This window comes from Onychomys torridus, chromosome 6, assembly GCF_903995425.1.
Source record: "Onychomys torridus chromosome 6, mOncTor1.1, whole genome shotgun sequence".
Classification (NCBI taxonomy): Eukaryota; Metazoa; Chordata; class Mammalia; order Rodentia; family Cricetidae; genus Onychomys; species Onychomys torridus.
This window is the reverse complement of record NC_050448.1, coordinates 71,489,513-71,508,572: the sequence shown is the minus strand read 5'-3', so window position 1 is coordinate 71,508,572 and position 19,060 is coordinate 71,489,513. Positions and strand designations below refer to the sequence as shown.

The 19,060-nt window shown below is 50.3% G+C and overlaps 1 protein-coding gene across 3 annotated transcripts; it reads right to left on the bottom strand.

The window, feature by feature from the left end:
• Positions 1-61: 61 nt before the first annotated feature.
• On the bottom strand, positions 62-9,690 carry Pias3 (protein inhibitor of activated STAT 3). Of its 3 annotated transcripts, none has more exons than XM_036190421.1 (14): positions 9,546-9,690; positions 6,306-6,723; positions 6,073-6,157; positions 5,897-5,947; positions 5,597-5,687; positions 4,561-4,695; positions 4,295-4,400; positions 3,722-3,795; positions 3,453-3,613; positions 2,348-2,481; positions 2,098-2,266; positions 1,832-1,965; positions 1,640-1,677; positions 62-1,192 (listed from the first exon to the last, which is right to left on the bottom strand). In XM_036190421.1, the coding sequence occupies exons 2-14, from the start codon at positions 6,718-6,720 to the stop codon at positions 926-928; spliced, it is 1,860 nt and encodes a 619-aa protein (XP_036046314.1). In that variant the 5' UTR covers positions 6,721-6,723; positions 9,546-9,690; the 3' UTR covers positions 62-925. The 3 variants fall into 3 exon arrangements, with proteins under 3 accessions (XP_036046314.1, XP_036046313.1, XP_036046316.1); XM_036190420.1 differs by lacking the exon at positions 9,546-9,690 and adding an exon at positions 8,803-9,252; XM_036190423.1 differs by lacking the exon at positions 9,546-9,690 and adding an exon at positions 8,425-8,532.
• Between the last annotated feature and the right edge of the window lie 9,370 nt (positions 9,691-19,060).

The window sequence follows — 19,060 nt, the reverse complement described above, 5'->3', positions numbered from 1 at the left end:
CCTCTGCCCCACAAACCTGGGGTCTGGAAAGTGAGGTACAAAACTTCCTTCTCCATGACGCTCACAGAACATTCACAACCTTTATTGTAGGTGAGGACCCTGCTACAACTCTGAGGATAAACAGTAACATCACAGCATAGGGCCTTGGCCCTAAACGGGCCTGAGTACTGGGAAGGAGAACGCGTAGCCCCCACGTCCCACAAAAGGTGCAGAATGATCTAGGCCTGGCCACAGGTCACTAGAAGCGTAGGCCCTTGGTTGTTTAGCATAAGAAACATTATGAACTTAAATATATAAATAGAGAGACCAGGCAGTAGGCAGGCCACGCCCTGCTCCCGAGCCCCTGGGAATCAGGACTAAGACCTTGTTTCCTCCTCATGTCAGACTGGGAAGGAAAAGGCAGGGGAAGTCATCTTTGGATAATTTGGGGGTTTCTTAGTTATGTACAAAAAGGAAATATGCAACCCAAAATAGGACTCTGTCCATCTCTGTGTGGCCAAGGAGAACGGAATGGACATGAAAAGGCCAGACATTTGGGTTTGGGCAGGGAAGTCATCTTGAGGGCCAGGAGCATGCCTTTTCCCCAAGAGGCTGTACATCTGGGAAAGGCTGAGGACCCTCCTATACCCTCAGCCCTAACCCTCCATCTGCCTCCCACTGCCTAGGTCACGATACCCCAAGGAATGTGCCACCATCGAAGAACACTTCCAAAGACAGACCCCAACACCCTTTAAAACAGGTTAAATGTTAACCCTTTGAGTACCAGCCTTGTTAGGCAGAGATAAGGCCAAAAGCAGGTATCCATGAAGGCCTGGTCTGGCCTCTGGCCAAAGACCCCTGAGGGATCAGGGTACCCAGGGGTTGGGAACCCACAGCACATCTGCTCAGTGCTGGGGGCCAATGAAAGTTTCATAATCCAAGTAACTCAATCCAAGGAAATGACATCTGACCGACAGCCCGTCAAAGAGGGGCCGGAAGGCAGGGTTCCTCCGTGCCCTTCCCTCAAGGAACTCCCAGGAGCCACGATACTGCTGACGCGGCCAGGAGCGGGTGCTGGAGTGGAGCTGCGGTGAGAACTTCCCAATGTGGGGGCCAGCGGGCCCAGGAAGTGGGAAGGGGTTCCCCGGTACTGGAAGAAGTGGCCAAGGGTGTCCTGTTCATCGAGCGACGTGATGACAGAAGGACCATAGTGCTGGGGATGAAGGACACAGCTTCAGGCTTTATCTCGACTCGCCACCTCCCAACATTCATCTTGAAACTGCTTTGTGGGGTACCACCCTGTGGATCTCAAGGCATTCTTGACCAAGAAAAGCAGGGGACCTGTCCAGCTCTGCCCTTCTTCCCCAGACCCTTCCCCTATGCCCTGCCTTGAGACAGGCCTTCCAGATGCCTAGTTCTAGGTGAAGGCTCTAAGTACATGTGGGGGCGGGTGCACAGAGAGAGAACTACATGAAAGGAGCTGGGGAGGCTTAGGTGTGAACACGAGGTGCCAGTGGGGACAGGGAGATAAGCTGCTACACTCCCCTCTCACAGAAAAGCATTTGAAATCCCTAGGGAAATTGGAAGGGAAAGACAGTGCCATTAGAGTCTAGAAAGGACTCTTCCGAGATCTTAGATCTTGCTAGGAACGACCACTTACCTGACTCTCAGTCTGAAGGAAAGAAAATAAATCTAAACCTGGTAGGAAAAGAAAAATCAAAATCAACCCCCTTCTGACCCCTTCACCACAAGAAAATAATCCCCCTGTCCCCGGGGCTCTGCAAAGGAACAGGTCTAGAGAGGGTATGTCAGGGCAGGACCCCCATCCACCCACTTAGGATCAGTGTTATACCTTGGATGTCAGCCCCCAGTGGGAAGGCAGGTGGGTACTCATGTAGTGGGAGACTGGACAGGAAATCACTGCCCAGTGTGCCCATTGCAGGGCTCCGCAGCACCGAAGATGGCTGGTGACCAGATGTCAGGACTCTGAATAGAGAGAAGAAGCTGGGGAAAATGGCCAAGTATAGCTGCCCAAGGTCCCAAAGCCCGCCTGTGATCAGAAAGCAGGTCTGCTATCCCGTCCCTTCTGCTACGGATGCAGCCTTTTCTCATACCTACCCTTTGCCTCCAGGAAGGGCTGGGATGGCAGCCGAGGTGACAGGGCAGTGCTTTTTGGGTGGGGGCAGATCTTCCTCATCTGATGAGCTTTCGATTGTCAAGTCAATAACTTCAACCTTCTTCTTATTCTCTGATGGATTTCCCTCTTGGACTGAGCTATACTGGAGGCCTGTTGTTGGTTAAGAAGACTGTGTCTCAGAAAAAGGACCATCCATGATTTAGCTCAATTGGGGAGCAGGGGGTCACTCACCATCCAGCCCATACCCTGGCGGGGGGCAAACCTCAGATGCCTCCTTCTTAGGTTTCATCGGACACCAGGATCCATCCTCCATGAACTGGATCTCATCACAATCCGAGCAGGAGTTAAGAATTTCCATGAATAAACTAGGAGAGGACATGGGGCTCATGAGGCTGGGAGGTGGCTGAAACACACTTCCTGTGCCTTAGTCTCCTCATCTCTATATGCACCCTACTGGACCTCTCTGGGTTGTTGCTGGCATAGAAATAAAGCACAGGCTGGGACTGTAGCTCAATAACAGAGCACTTGCTTAGCATGCCGGTCCCGAGTTTGATCCCTAGCACTGGGGGAGTATGTAAAAGAGCTTCACAACTTGGGGGTTTTGTTTGTTTGTTAGAGACAGGGTTTCTCTGTGTAGCCCTGGCTGTCCTGGAACTCACTTTGTAGATCAGGCTGGCCTCAAACTCAGATCCGCCTGCCTCTGCCTCCAGAGTGAGTGCTGGGATTAAAGGTGTGTGCCTCCAGACCCAGCAAACTTCACAAATTTTAGGTGCAGGCTGAAACCTTCTCAAAAGACAACGTGAGAGCCCTAACGGAAGCTGTGGAAGGAGACTAAGATGACTTAGGACCAAAAAAAGTATTCACCTGTTGGGGATTGGTGGAAGACTAGCTATGGAAGAATACCCGGGACCTCAAAAAACCAAACCTTGGGGGCGGGGGAAAAAAAAAAAAACAGAAAAAAAAAAAAAAACCCTTATTGTGCCAATCTAATAAATGCCATTTGTAATAGTAAAAATGAAAAGGTATGTATGTGATTGCCGGGTGCTGTGGGAAGTCCCCACGGTTGTCATCGGCAGTCCCTTGGGAACAATTCAATGTATGGCTCTGTACCTCTCCTCACCTGTAACGATGGCACATATGTTGTGGGGCTATTATCAGGCCTCAGGGAGATAATTCATGCAAAATGCGGAGCACAGTGTCATCTATTCTAAGTCCCCAGTGTCACACACTGTGGATGACTAAGGAGATGCAGAGAGCGAGAGCCAAGATCCAGGAGGAGTAAGCCCTAAAGTGGAGGAGGGCATCTAGGTGACAGAGGGAAGCAGCAAAGCCCTACCCATCAATAACAAGAGATTCATAGGGAGCCTTCTTATCACACACTGGACACGTCCATGTTGGCTTCTTCTCATTCATCTGGAGATAAAGGGCAGCATCGAAACTCTGCAGGTGGGCACAGGTTAGGGCGCGGCATGGGACGGTCAGGCGCATCTTCCCCAGCTGATGAGAGAACATTCATTCTAGAAAGCTTTGCTCTCGTATCCTTAGGAATTGTCTTCAGACTTTAACCCGACCCTCCTCCCATGTCCTTTGGCCCTGTGTACCCACCGGGCACATGAGTGACACCCGGAGACTTGTAGTGGCCACCTCACTGTCAGGATCAGCGGTCAGTTTCTCCTTGACTGAAACAAGAGTGATGTGAGAGCCATGGGCTCAGCGAGGCTGGAAGCAGCCTGGAGGCAGCTGAGCAGAGTCTCTGGGGCCATGGCAAGTCACAGGAGTGGATCTGGATCAAGACGGTGGGATGCGGAAAAGAGATTTCTCCATCCCTGAAGATGTTTACACACTTGAGGGTGAAATGTGGGCTACGTTAGGGACGACCTCGACCGAAGGGAAGTATCGTGTGAGGGTTAGGTTGAATGAAGTGCAGGGCTTTTCAGGACAGGGAACTCAGAACTCAGGAGGGGTGGAACTAGGGTCTTGGAGATACAGAACTGTTGTATGATTGGGAATGCAAGGCTATTGCCATTGCTCGAGGCTCTAATCCTCAACCACAGAGACTGAGGAGAAGCACAGGGGTTGGCGTGGGCTGGAGACCATGGAACAAAGTTGGTGATAAAGCCTGGAGAGCAGCAGGAACCCCTGAGCCCAAGGTGGGAGGAGGAAAAGGCTGCTACTCACTCAGTGCCCGGGAATGGTCTGGATTCCGGATACCCTTCGCTCTGAGTTTTTGGAGAAGGGTCCCTGCAGTCAACTGCCTCACCAGGTAGACAGACAAGGAGTAATTCTACTTGGGGAGGGGAGAGGGAGGGAGGATTAGCTCTGCTTCCTACCTCCCCCTTCCCCACATACTTTGTCTCACAAAGACCAGAGAGGCCCATAAAGAGCAAGATGAATTCCCAACCCCAAACTAGACGACTCCCCTGTAGCCTTCCGGCTATGCTCACCCGTCCAAACTCAGACGACCAATTGACCACAATGGTGTTGGGAACGGTGGCTGAGAGCCGAGCCAGGGATGTGATGTTGATGGGACGGCTGGGCCTCTTGGGCTCAGCTCCGTTCTTGGTGGGGGGGAGGTAACCCTGAGGAAGGGAGAGATTTGTAAGTGGAGTCAGAGCACTGGGAAGGGGTTCCACTCTAACAACAGCAATCCTGTCTCAGATTACTCTCTGGAGGGAGGCCAGCTCACTCACGGGCAAAGGAGTAGGGATCCACTTGGTAATGCAAAACAAGGGCCCTACACAGGCCGCGTGGGAGGTTCACTTCTGGGGGGAGTGGGGGGCCTATTTATTAACCCAGGAACCAGTCACTGAGTCCCAGGGAACAACAGACATTTCTCATCTTCCTTTCATCTGACATCACAACCTCTTAGAAGTCTTTTCTAAACCTTTGTATTAAAGGAATGTCCCTCCTCTGGGTTCTGATGAAAATTATTCAGCCCTATTTTATTTGACTCATTCTTTTACTAATTTTTTGAGAATTTCATACCGTGTGTTTTGATCCTATTCACCCCCATCCTCAATTCTTCCCAGAACCACCCCACTTTTCTACTCACCCAACTTTGAGCCCCCCCCCACACACACACACTTATCAGACACAGTTTGTGTGACCTGCCACAGAAGCATGGCCGAAGTCAGCCCTGTTTTACAGATTGCTTTATTTATTACATATACAATGTTCCGCCTGCATGTATGTCTAAAGGCCAGGAGAGGGCACCAGATCCCATTACAGATGGTTGTGAGCCACCATGTGGTTGCTGAGGATTGAACTCAGGACCTTTGGATTGGAAGAGCAGTCGATGCTCTTAACCTCTGAGCCATCTCTCCAGACCCAGCTCTATTTTAATACTCTCTATATTATACTGATTCTGCCAATAAACTGAGCAACTGCTACATGGCAGACACTGTGCTCAGCATATCTTTTCATAAGAGGTTTTTATACTTAGTATTTATGTGTTGCCAAAAGGGAAGAATCTCTACCTACCGGCAGGGGGCAGAGTTTCCCATTAACCTTGACAAAGAGGTTAGGGGGGAAATAGTCCTCCTGGGGGCAGCTAGTCTCACAGAGACAGAACCTGGTGAAGAAGGACAGGGTGAACCGGTAAGTGGCAGTTTTCTGAGGAGAGTCCCGCATTGAAGCAGGGAACGCTAGAAAACAAATCAGTCAGAGATGTCTGTAGCCCCCAGCATCCCGAAGAGTCCCAGGGCCAGAGTGGACCGGGCAGGACAGGAAGAGGGTATGTTCTACCCTGGTAGCACCCACCCTTGTTAAGAAGCAACTCACCTTAGCTGCACCTGTATGGTATAATCGCACTTGGCTCCTGGCAGAACCTCCCTGTAACAAGAAAGGGAAATGTCAGTTCAGGTGGCGGGGAGGGGCATGGCACAGACAGAAGACCGGGAAAGGAGGAGAGACAAAGCAGAACAGAGAGGAAAGTCCCAAAGGGGGGGGGGGGGTACCTGGATGTGAGAATCTGCTGCACCTGCTGAGGGGTGAGTGCAAAGGTAAAGTGCGCCTCCTCAAACCTCTGGCTGGAGGTGGATGCTGAGGACACAAAGACAGTCATTCCCGAGCCCAAGCCTCCTCAGAAGCCACGCTCCCATCCCAGACTTCGGATCCTGCCAGACTAAAATCTAACAGCCTGAACCCGAGTGTGCAGGAAGAGATTCCGAGGGGCCACAGTCAGCCATACCGAGGGTGGTGGGCCGGATGAGCTCCCCATAGACTTCATAGAAAGGCAGTGACTTCATGGTGACATCGGGGTGCACAGGCTGGGGCAGAGGAGGGTGCATGTCCACCTCACGCTTAGGGCCCAGCAAGGCGCCAGGGGCAAGAAGGGAGGGAGGGAGGGGAGGGAGGGGGCCTGGGGAGCCTACAGGAGAGGGGCCAGGGGGTAAGGAGAGCAGGGAAAGCTCAGAGGGGCCCAGGGCCTTCCTGGGAAAGCGCCTGCGGTACAGTTCTTTGATCTTCATCTGGACGCTGGGGGCACAGCTGGACTTGAGGAGGTGCAGGGCCTTGGCCAGGAGCTCGTGCTTCCGTCCACTCTTGTTCCGGCCAGCGAAGCCAAGGAGCACCTGGAGCTCAGACACTCGGAAACTCATCACCATGTGCTGGGGAGAGGGGCACAGAAAGCATCCCACATCACAAAGGCCTGTCCTGCAGACGACATGGAAGCTGAGATCCTGGAGGGCAGGGCCTCTCCCCTCCATCCACCACCCCCCCTCCACATCCCGGTGTTGAAAAACACTCTAAAACGGGGGCACTGCCTCCGAGTAGCCGACCTGACTAGCTGAACCCACAGGGACCACCTAGTCCCATCCCTACCCCTAATCCAGACATTCCCTTAAGCTGATTATAGTCTCTCCAGGGCTCAGACTCTCAGGGTGTCCCTAGCCTCCTGGGAAAAGGATTGGACACCAGGAGAAAGAGGATTCAGGCCAGGCAGCCTCATGAGGAAGAAAGAGGCCAGGTGGCTAGAGCCCCACAGCCCACGCCTCCCAACTACCTCAATCCAGCTCTATTCTCCCCGTGTCTCTGAACTGAAGCTTTTATGGTCAGGGACTTTAGGTCAGAGTTCAACACTCCATCATATCATCATCATCATCATCATCATCATCATCATCACACACACACACACACCTTTTTTTTTTTTTTTTTTTTTTTGGTTTTTTGAGACAGGGTTTCTCTGTGTAGTTTCATGCCTGTCCTAGATCATGCTCTGTAGACCAGGCTGCCTTGAATTTACAGAGATCCGCCTGGCTCTGCCTCCCCAGTGAGTGCTAGGATTAAAGGCGTGCTCCACTGTGCACCGCCCATTATTTACATATCCACACTCCTTTAATCTTGTTTTACTAGGAGGAAGCTACCAAAGCCTAGGTAATTGGCCTGACTTACTCCATCGGTCAGGAACTAATATCTTTTCTCTCCCACAGGGGTGGAAACCAGGGCAAAGTTCTCAACAGAGACCCCAGGAGAACGAGACTGGTATCCATGGACCAGGGCACAGAAGCAAGCTTTTTTGTTTGGTTGGTTGTTTTGGTTTTTTCAAGACAGCTTTCTCTGTGTAGCCCTCTGGCTGTCCTGGAACTCACTCTGTAGACCAAGCTGGCTTGAACTCACAGAGATCCTTCTGCCTCTGCCTCCCTAGAACATGTGCCAGCACCGCCCAGCTCAAAATAAGCTCCTAAAGAGTGATGACCCAGGGGGCTAGAACTCAAGCCTGTCCAGGACCAGGATGGACCAGGATGGAGAAAAGCCAGAGATTGGGGGGAGGGGGGATGAAGGTCTAAGGTTCTGAGGGGCGCCCTCAGAAGTGGTTTCCTGAAGACTGGGGGGAGAGGGGCAAGATCTCTGTCCCTTGTGGGGCTCCCTTCTGTGAATGTCTAGAAGACCTAGTCACGAGGCAGGCCATTAGCTCTCCAACTTCTTTTCCTCTTGGACTCCTTTTCAGGAATGGGATGAAAACCTCCTCCCACCCACCTTTCCACCCTTAGCTCCTCCTACTTGTTTTTATTTCTCCATTGGCTTTAGAACTTATTTTCCGATCCTACGGCTCAGGCTCCTCCACCTCTCCAACGACAGCGCCTCCTTAAGACAGTTCCTTCCCCCTCAGCCATCAGGACGCTCCGGCCCCATCCATCCCTGAAGGTACACTCCCACACAGCCCCGCCCCCTACGCCTCTGCTGCCAACTGGTACTTCCCAAGGCTCAGATGCCAGCAGCAGCCCCAAAGCCTCCATCCCAGGCTGCACGTCCCCGGGAGCCTGCCAGCCTCGGGCCCTCGGATCCCATCCCTACGTCTCCCCACTTACTGCCGTATCTCCCGGCCTGGATGGACTCGCCCCTACGCCTCCGGCGCAGCCTTCTCTCGCCTGACACTACCCTGCAGCCACCTACTACTGAAAAAGCGGCTCCGCGTCCCCGCCCCCTGTGCCTCGGCTCCCCGCGGCGACAATTCTCTCCCCCCCCCCACTTCCCTGCGCCCCACCCCTGCATCTGCCCCGCGGCCCCGCCCCCGGGGTGCCGCCGCCGCAGCCCCTTCTTCCCGCGGCCGCTGCCCGCGCATCCCTGCAGCCCGTCCCTGACACGTCGCCCGCGCCCACCCCAGCCCGCGGCGCCCAGCCCGGTCGCCTCCCCGCCCCGGCGCGCAGCCGAGCGAGTCCCGCCGGGCTGGGGGAGGGGGCCGGTACCTTTAACTCGCCCAGCTCCGCCATCTTGAGACATCGCAGGCGCCCCAGCCCGAGCCGGAGCTCAGGCCCAGGGACCGGCGCAAACTCTCCGCCCCAGCGCCGGCCGCAAAGGCCGCCTGCTCCGCCCCGTCCGGCCCCCTACACCTCCCCTTCCCGGCCCCGCCCGCCGGGCTTCGGACGGCCGCCGGCCTCGCCCCTTCTTCCGCAGCCCCGCCGCCCCGGCAAGTGTCCCGGCCGGCGGGCGGACGGGCGGGCGGACGGGCGGGCGACGCGGGGGCCCCGCGGGGAGTGCGCGGCACCGGGATCGCGGGGCCCTGCGGGTAAACGGAGAGGAGGCGGGCCCGAAGGGATGGGCTTTTAGGGGGCCAAGGATCCTGGAGAGAGGGAGGGAAAAGTATCCGGAACTGCCCGAGCTCCGAGGAAGGGGGGAGGGGCGGCGGAGATGGAGCCCGTGTCATCGTCCCCCCCCTCCCCAACACACACCCCGGTCCCGTCCCCGTCCCCCCCACCCCGGAGCTGCAAGTTTAGCCAGCGAAGTCCCAGAGTTGTGCCGACTCCCCGAGCGACGCGCTTGGCCCGTTTTGGGGAAGTTGGGGACTTGTGAACTGTAGGAGACGGCTGTCCTCGATCCTTCCTTCACCTCCTCCCCCGAACACACGCCAACGACCAGCGTAGCTCCTGCTCAGCGCCGCACCACTCCTGGCTGGACAGCAGCGAAGTTGGGTGCGGAAAGCAAGACTTACCTGCAGAGTTGCGGGGGTGGGCCCCAGGGCGCACGGGGCTCGCGGGGCTCCCGCAGGCTGCACAGCCGGAGCTGGGTCCAGCAGCTGGACGCCGCAGCTTCAGCTCCGCCCGGGCCAGAGCTCCGCCCGGGCTAGCGTTGCTGCTGAGGCCGCCCCCTCCAGGATAAGCCGGCCAGGACCGAGGAGAGGGGAGAGGGGCGGAGCCCAGGAGCCGGCGGGAGATATTAACTCCTGGGAGCGCTTAGGAGAGAAGAGGTTCTCGGCGTTCGACGGCTCAGTAACTCTGATCCATGGCGGGAGTGTGTGCACCAGGAATCTGGTTGTTTAAAGAGGTTCTAGGATGAGATCGCCATCTGCCTAGGGGAAAGCCTGGGCTACAAATGGAAAATGAACAATCCAAACCCTGTAGTTGGCCCTCTATCACCCGACCTCCAAATATGCTTACAGTAACTAGGGATCTCACAGTTTTGGTGCCGTTCAAACGAACACAGGAGAGGTGCACAGATAGAGGAGACGCATCTGCCCCTCTTTGAAATGCCTACTCCCTCCTCCAAAACTTTGCCCCCGCCCCCAGTGGGCCGGGTCTCAACCAAGCTGGCCACTCACTCGCAGACTTGAGTAATTCATTTCTATATCCATGAAGGTGCCTTATACTAGTTTTTGTAAAACCTTCTTTTGTAGTTGTTTGGGGCCTAAGGGATAATGTCATTTGTCCAGTAAGTAGTTGACAAGGGAAGGTAAGTATTAAAGTGCTAATGAGGGATTGTTAGGTGCTGAGGACTTAAAACCTTTCAAAAGCTCAGTCTACCTCAGAGGCAAGTTGTTACACAAACAGTGAGCACACAGAAAATAAAAGGCTTTAATAAATAGTAGGAATAATCCCATTTAGCCTAAGGCTTTGGTGTAATCCTTTTCCATGAGCACCAACCCAAGCTGCAAGCCATATGGTGCTAACAATATTCCTAGGTACCTGGTACACGCACTTGACTGCTTCCTGGAGTCATTTTGTTCCTAGGGAAATGACCACCCTCACACTGGGGATGGGAGAGGAGTGGTCCTTGGTGCCTGAAATGATGAGCCCCTCAAGCAGAACCCAGACTAAGTATTTGGCCCTAAGTCCCATCTGCTGCCTCTGGCCTCTGAGTCTTAATCAGTCAGGCCCTGATGCTTTTTGTCTGTTCTGGGGGTGACCCGGACCTTCCTTGTACAGGCTGGGCAAGGGCTGTGCCACTGAGCTACCGGCGCGGCCACCGAAGCTCATCGCTGACCCCTATTCCTGTTTCTTCTTAGACTTGATATCCCTTTTTGTTCAAGACTTTTTTGGTGACCCCAGACCTCAAGTAAATAGGTATAGAAAAGTAAGTATATAAATCAAGCATTCACTGCCAATAAACCACAGAGAAGTTTCCTTTTTTTTTTTTTTTTTTCCTTAGACAGGGTTTCACTGTGTATCCCTGGCTGTCCTGGATCTCACTCTATAGACCAGGCTGGCCTCCAACTCACAGAAATCCACCTGCCTCTGCTTCCTGAGTGCTGGTATTAAAGGCATGCTCCACCACTGTCCAGCCATAAAGAAATTTCTAATTCTTTGGTATCCATATAACTTCACCATTTATTAAAGATGAAAGCAGATGTGTGTTGTGGCACACACCTTTAATAAAGCGCTGTTTGTTTTAATGAAACCCAAGTTAGAAACTCAAAGAGCATTGTTTTAAAACCAAACTTTCTAACAATACAATCCAAAGATATACTAATTTGATACATTCTAAGGAGCGATGATAGGAAAATGTTTAAAATATTTATTTTCCATAATAAAGTCATTATGGTTTTTTATAAGAACAGAAATTTTTGTTTTGGACAGTAGAAAAAATTGCCAATACTTAAAATGTATGTATGTCAATTATACCTCAACAAAGCCATAAAAGTATACAGAAAGTAAGCCTCATCCTTTTTTTGTTTTGTTTTGTTTGTTTGTTCTTGCTTTTTGAGACAGTTTTGGTGTCTGTCCTGGATCTTGCTCTGTAGACCAGGCTGGCCTGGAACTCACAGAGATCTGCCTGGCTCTGCCTCCCGAGTGCTGGGATTAGGGGCGTGTGCCACCACCGCCCAGCATAAGCCTCATCTTAATTGTTAGTGATACAACAAAAGAAGACTTCCTGGGGCTGGAGAGGTGGTTCAGTGGTTAAGGGCACTGATTGCTCTTCCATCGGACCTGAGTTCAAGTTCCAGTACCCACATGGCAGCTCACAACTGTAACTCCAAGATCTGGCACCCTCATACAGTCTATATACATGCAGCAAAACACAAATGCAAATAAAATAAATAAATTATATTTGAAGGAAAAAAAAGGAAGGAAGGAAGGAAGGAAGGAAGGAAGGAAGGAAGGAAGATCTTCCTAAAAAGTGTTCATTTGAAAGTTGAGCCGGGTGGTGGTGGCACAGCCTTTAATCCCAGGCAGAGGCAGGCAGATCTCTGTGAGTTCCAGGAAAGGTACAAAGCTACAGAGAGAAAAAAAAAAAAAAAGAAGAAGAAGAAGAAGAAGGTTGGACATGTTTCCCGACTGTAATCCTAGCATGCCGAAGGCAGGCAAATCAACTCAAATTTAAGACCAGGTTGGTCTGCATGGTGAGTTCCACTCCAGCCAAGACTATATGACAAGACCCAGTCTCAAAACTAAAATAAAATAAAAATCAGCTTGGTATGGTGGCGCACGACTTTAATCCTAGCTCTTGGGAGGCAGAGGCAGGCGGATTGCTGAGAATTGAAGGACAGCCTGGGCTACATAGTGAGACCCTGTCTATAATAATAATAATAATAATAATAATAATAATAATAATAATAATTTGAGCACTTGGGAGATGAAGATCAAGAGTTGAAGGCCAAGCCAGGTGTGGTGGAGGACCTTCAATACTAGTTTCCCAAAGGCAGAGGCAGGCAGATCTCTGTGAGCTCAACACCAACCTCCTGAGTTCTCAGGAAGCAAAGGCAGGTAGAGGCCAGGCAAGCCTGGTCTACAGAGCTAGTTCCAGGAGCCAGGAGGCGGCGTGGGGCAGGAGGAGGTTCATGTAGTTCAAGGCTAATCTGAACTACGTGAAACCCTGTCTGAAAACAGTCAGTAAAGGTGCCAGCTGACCTGAACCCACTCTCCACATGGTAAAAGACAGGACTAGCCTTCAAAACCATCCTCTAACCGCCACACATGCCAGGGCATGCAAGATAAATACAAATGTAATAAATGTTTAAATGAAAATAATAAAAGGTACATTAAGACTGGGGTTGGAGGTTTAGCCTAGTGGAAGAGCATGTGCCTGGAACCCTGGGTTCAGTCCAGTGTGAAGATGAGATAGCATCTCCCAGTGTTAACAGAGAACCAGGGCACATCGATTTCATCCTCTTTGCAAGCTCTGTTGATAAGAACCCAGGCTGAGGATTCAGCTTGGTGGTGGAGGACCTGCCTAAAATGGGGTGGGGGGTGGGGCGGAAGAGCTTCAAGGCTACTCTGAACTCCTAATTTCCTAAGGCCCTGATTATAGTCCCCAGAGCTGCTGCTGCTGCTGCTGCTGTTTGTTTTGTTTTGTTTTTTAAATTTTGTTTTTTAGATTTATTTATTATGTACACAGAAGAGGGCACCAGATCTCATTACAGATGGTTGTGAGCCACCATGTGGGTGCTGGGAATTGAACTCAGGACCTCTGGAAGAGCAGTTAGTGCTCTTAACCTCTGAGCCATCTCTCCAGCCCCTTGTTTTGTTTTAATCTGTGCTGCTCTTAATATTCTATCCCAGTGGCTGGCACACAGTAGACGTCTTAAATATGTGTTTAATAAATTAATATTGCCCACTAGGACCTTTCAAAGACATAGTGTTGGGGGCTAGACAGATGGCTCATTGGATAATAGCACTTACTGTTCTTGCAGGGGACCAGAGTTCAGTTCCCAGCACCCACAGCTTCAGCTCTAGGGACCCAACACCCTCTTCTGACCTCCCTGGGCACCTACCTGCACAGGTGTGGACAAACACATACACATAAAATTTAAAACATAGTATGAATAGTACCATCATCCACCAAGCTCTGCCCACTCTCACCTGTATACATATATCCTAGGATCTAAAACCTGGAAAATGAGGGGGGTGAAGCAGCAGGGTTAGAGCAGCTTCTGGGTGGGGGCGTGAAACCCAGGAAAAGTCACTATTTACCTTTGCAGTGACCGTTTAAAGGACTGTATGGAGGAGATGTTGTGAGAGAGGCAGGAACCGGGGAAGGTTCTCCTCCATTATTGTATCCTGACCCCTCCCTCCCAGCTGCATCCTGGGATCAGCTCCCTCCAGGGAGCCAAAGGCCTGGTTTTCATAACCTAAGCTGCTTCCTGACACACTGGAACTTAACCAAGTGAACTCTCCCTCTCTAGACCTTCCTCTCTGCAGTTTCTTAGTTTTCCCAAATCTCCAAACATAAGGAATTGATCATCCCTGGTAACTGAGAGATAGGGGCAAAGATTGTGTTCCTCTCAAGAATGACTGAACCCTTTCTGTGCCCTCCTTGACCCCTTCCCGTCCACATGAATCTCAAGGCTGACCTGTGCCTTCTGTAGGATCTGACCCACGTTTATCTCTGCTGCATTTCCGCGTCAGCTGAGCTCTGGACCATGTGTAGCCCCAATTTTCCACAGCAGTGTCTCTTTGCCAGACTCCACTGCTGCCAACCCCCTGCAGTCTGACCCAGTTTAACCCAGCATGGGGGTGGGCTGAGGGAGAACAGAGGGGATCTGCTTGAGGGCCACCAGGCCAAGGTTCCAGATTTTGGAGGAACTCATTCTCATGTAGTGAGTAGCCAGGCTAGTGGGGGCGGTCAGGTGGCTGAGAGATCAAATCTTTCTGTCCTAGAACAGAAACCGAATGTCCCTTCCTTCTTTCAAGAACCAGATTTCTCTCACTGTGGACCTAAGGGTCACTTATATATTGAAAACTACTTTAGGATGTGTGTATCATTTTTTTAAATTCAGATTTTTTTTTTCTTTATCCCTATGTGCACCTGAAACAGAGAATGGTGATTACATGGGACCATGTGGGTCAAATATAGGAAAGATTTTTTTTTTATTTTTTATTTTTATTTTTTTGGAGCTGAGGATCGAACTCCTGGCCTTGTGCTTGCTAGGCAAGTGCTCTACCATTGAGCTAAATCCCCAACCCCCGAAAGATTTTAACAGGTAGAATTTTTTACTTTTTTACATTTATTCGTGTGTGTGTGTGTGTGTGTGTGTGTGTGTGTGTGTGTGTGTGTGTATTCCATCACAGACCCGGCAACAAGTGTGCTTCCAACCTGAGATATTTGCAGGCTCCAGCTTGGTTTTTTTAATTATGTGTGTGAGAGAGAAGGTGAGTACCCTCAGAGGCTAGAGGCATTCAATCCCTTTGGAGTTGGAATTATAGGCAGTTGTGAGCTGCCCAGCATGGCTGGAAGTCAGATTGGGTTCTCTGTCAGAGCAGTACTAATTCTTGTTTTATTTTATTTTGTTTGTTTATTTGTTGTTTTTTAAGTCAGGCTCTCTCACTGCAAACTGGGCTGGCCTCAGACTCACAGAGATCCACCTGCCTCTGCCTCCTGAGTGTACCCTCACCACAGGCTCAGTATTCATTCTTAACCATTGAGACATCTCTTCAGCCCCAAATAAAAGAGTTTAGAATGAGCATTGTAAAGAAAAATCCCTAGATTGGGAAGATAGCTCAGCAGTTAAGATCACTTGTTGCAGCTGGGTGTGTGGCATGAGCCTGAATCCCAGCATTTGGAGGCAGAGGTGGGTGGATCTCTGTGAGTTCCATGACTGCCAGAGCTACGTTGTGAGATCCCATTAAGAGAAACAGAGAGACAGAGAGAGAGAGAGAGAGAGAGAGAGATTGTTGCTCTTCCAGAGGACCCAGACTCAATTCCAGCATCCACATGGCAGCTCACAACTACATATGATTCTAGTTACAGAGGATCAGATGCCCTCTTCTGTCCTCCTGAATACTGTACACTCTGGATACATAGACATACATGCAGACACAACACTCCTACACTTAAAATATAAATATTTGAAAGGAAAAAAACAAAACAAAAAAGCCACATCTCTCAGTCTTCATTTAAAAGATCATGGAGAGTCTGAAGAGATGTCACAGCCCTTAAACTCATTGTCTGGAAAGCATGAGGACCTGAGTTCTGATCCCTGGCCCCACAGACATGTCTGTAACCACAGCAGTGTAGAGGCAGAGACAGGGGGATGCCCACTGTTAGCTAGTCTGGGGAGGAAATGGCTCATTTGGATTCTCCTTCCAGGTCACAGTCCACCACTGAGCAAAGTCAGGGCAGGAACTGAAGCAGTAACCATCCAGGAATAATGCAGTTTGCTGGCTCCCTCCCCGGCTCATGGCCAGCTAGCTTTCTTAATAGCCTGGGCCCACAGTGGGCCTGGCCCTTATACATCAGTCAGAGATCAAGAAAACGTTCACTGACATACCCAAAGACCAATGTGATCTAGGCAACTTTTTAACTGAGGTTCTGTCGTCCTAGGTAACTTGTTTGTGTCAAGTTGACAATAAAAACTAACCAGTACAGAAGCCCTGTTTCAAAATAGGTAGATGGATCAATGGATAGATATAGATAGGTAGGTAGATAGATAGGTAGGTAGGTAGGTAGGTAGATAGATAGATAGATAGGTAGGTAGATAGATAGATAGATAGACAGACAGACAAGAGCTGAACAGATGGCTCAGCAGGTTAAGGCATTTGCTGACAACTTGAGTCTGATCCCCTGGAACCCACACGGTAGGAGAGAACCCACTCCTATAAGTTGTCCTCTGACCTCCAAACATGTGTGTGGTATACCATCATAAACACACATGCAAATAAGTAATTACAAAACTAATATTCTGTGTCATATGCAGGTCTTAGCTTCTAATTCTTTTATGTGTGTATTGCATGGGAGTGAGGCAGTGTAGATGCAGGAAACTAGAAAGGATCCCATGAGTGGGTTGGGGGAGGCTTTAAGGAGATGTGTGGTAGGGAGGTTAATGGAACAAATGTGAAAAGGATACTGGGCAGGAAGGGTTTAGGCCAGGATGGGAGGCAGGAGTTGAGGGCCAATTAGAGTCAACCCAAACCAGGAGGTGTATTTTGCCAGAAGGAGAGGCTGGAAAGATGATTCAGTGCTTAGGAGTGATTGCTGTCCTTCGGGAGGACCTGAGTTCAGTTTCCAGCACCCAAGCCAGGTAGCTCACAACAGCCAGTAACTCCAACCCCAAGGCACCAGGGACAGACACCCTCATCTGGCCTCTACAGAACCATACATCATATACACATAAATAAAAATAATATAAACTCTGAAATGCCATAAAGATGAAACAAGAAGCCAGGGGGTGGTGGCGCATGCCTTTAATCCCAGCAGCACTCAGGAGAAAGAGGCAGGCGGATCTCTGTGAGTTCGAGTCCAGCCTGGTCTACAGAGCAAGTTCCAGGATAGGCTCCAAAGCTACACAGAGAAACTGTCTTGAAACCCCCATCCTACCCGCCCCCCCCCAAAAAAAAAGAAAGAAAGAAAAAGTAAGAAAATCTGCTACTTTCCATGCTAATGAAAGTAAACAAAACAAAAATCTGGGTACTGGCTCATAAGAGGCAGAAGCAGAAGAATCAGGAATTCAAGGAGTCTCAGCTACGTAAGTTTGAGGCTAGCCTGAGCTGCAGGAGACCCTGTTTCAGAATCTAAAACCCCACAGACTTTCTCTCACCCTTGAGCTCTCCATGGATTGTTCACTCTCCTTCCATGTGGTATGTCCCTGAATTGGTGCAGACCGGGAAGCTCTGCAAATTTCTAGAAGTTTCTCTGTGAAATTCTCTGTTCTCCGGTTACCTGTCCTGAAGCCTAGCTTCTATGAGTTCCCAGCTTCATTTCCTCAACTCAAGGAGTCTGCCACATCCTGGCAATTATTAGAGGTGACGTGGGACTCACGCCTTTCTCAAGGGTCATTGTCTTTTTCTTCTGTATTTTGAATACCACTGGTCCACATAGTCTGTTCAATTTTTTATTTATCCCTGACTGAGCTCTAGTATTTCATCTTGGCCAAAATGGAAGGCAAATCTAATTTTAAAATATTCCCTTATAGAAAGGTGTGAGGCTTTTGAAATAATAGCATTGCTGTGAGTTCAAGGCTAGCTTGGGCTACGTAGTGAGTGAGGCCCTGTCACAAAAATAAGTAAAGAGAGAGCTCATGTGTGAGCTTGTAACACAGGTCTGGGGTGTGCACTGTGACTCCACACTAGCCCTCTTTACCCCCCACTGCCACTAAAGTCTGTCCTCTTGTCCCTTCTTCCCTTTCCTGAGACTGTGAACAGAAGTCTTCCCCTGCTTGTCTGTGTGATGCCCATGCAAAGCCTCGGGCTCACCGCCTCCAAGCCTGGAAGTGTACTCTGTGTTTTTAATTATATCTGTCCACAGGAGGGATCTTTCTCCCCATTTCCATAGCACACTTTAGGGAATGCACTGAGACCAAACCTTGTTCCTTGCAAGGTCACAGATAAGCAGATGTAGTCAAGGAGAAAATAAAAAAAAGATAGAAAGGAGTCAAAAACTACAACCAGCACTGACCTCTACACACACAAGGGCAGGAGCACACCCACATGTACACACATGAACACACACGTGAAAAGACCATGGATTCAGGAGGTAAAGAAAAAATACTAGAGGTAAAGAGGGGAGGGGCAGGCAGGTGGGGAGGGGAGGCCAGCGTCCTGTTGATTGAAGACAGTTTGTTGAAGACGGAAGCAAGAGTGCTTTCATGGAGGGCTAATTTGAAACCATGGGTTTTGACTCTTTAATGAATGGCTTGTACCAGCCTTTTTCATTGGAATATAATCATAGAAAACAGAAGTAGCAAGGGAAAATGCAAATGGGGCCCCAAAACAGGTAGACACTTAGAGGCCCAGACGCAGCTACTGTGACAGGCTGACGGGCAGGCAACACCCAGACCCAGGAAAAGCCATAAACTTGACCCCACCCCGGGAGGGCCTACAACTAAGGGGAAGTACCTGACATCCCAAACATTCCAACCATTAGATGAGGTGGCCAGATGTCCCTGACTCTAGCACACACCTATTTTTGTTTTATAGATACCCCTAGACAAATGTCAGCCAGTCAGGGTCCTGAACCCTGGAAAACCCCTAACCCCAACCACTACGATAAAAACTCTACCCTGCCTGGGCTCAGGGCTCTCTGCCATCACCACTTTGTCTGCAGAGAGACCAAGCTCAGAGCTTAAAAATAAAGGCTCTTTGCTTTTACATATGAGATTCTGTCTCTGTGATGGTCTTTTGGGGTCCCCATGATCTGGGCATCACAGAAAATACTATTTCAGATATGTACATATCAAATGTAAAGTGTATTTACTATGGGTCAAAATCAAAATTTAGAAATGAGGAAGTGGCAGCAGACTGGGTGGGCTATCAAAAAATGAAATGGAGGCACAGGACTTTAATCCCAGCACTCGGG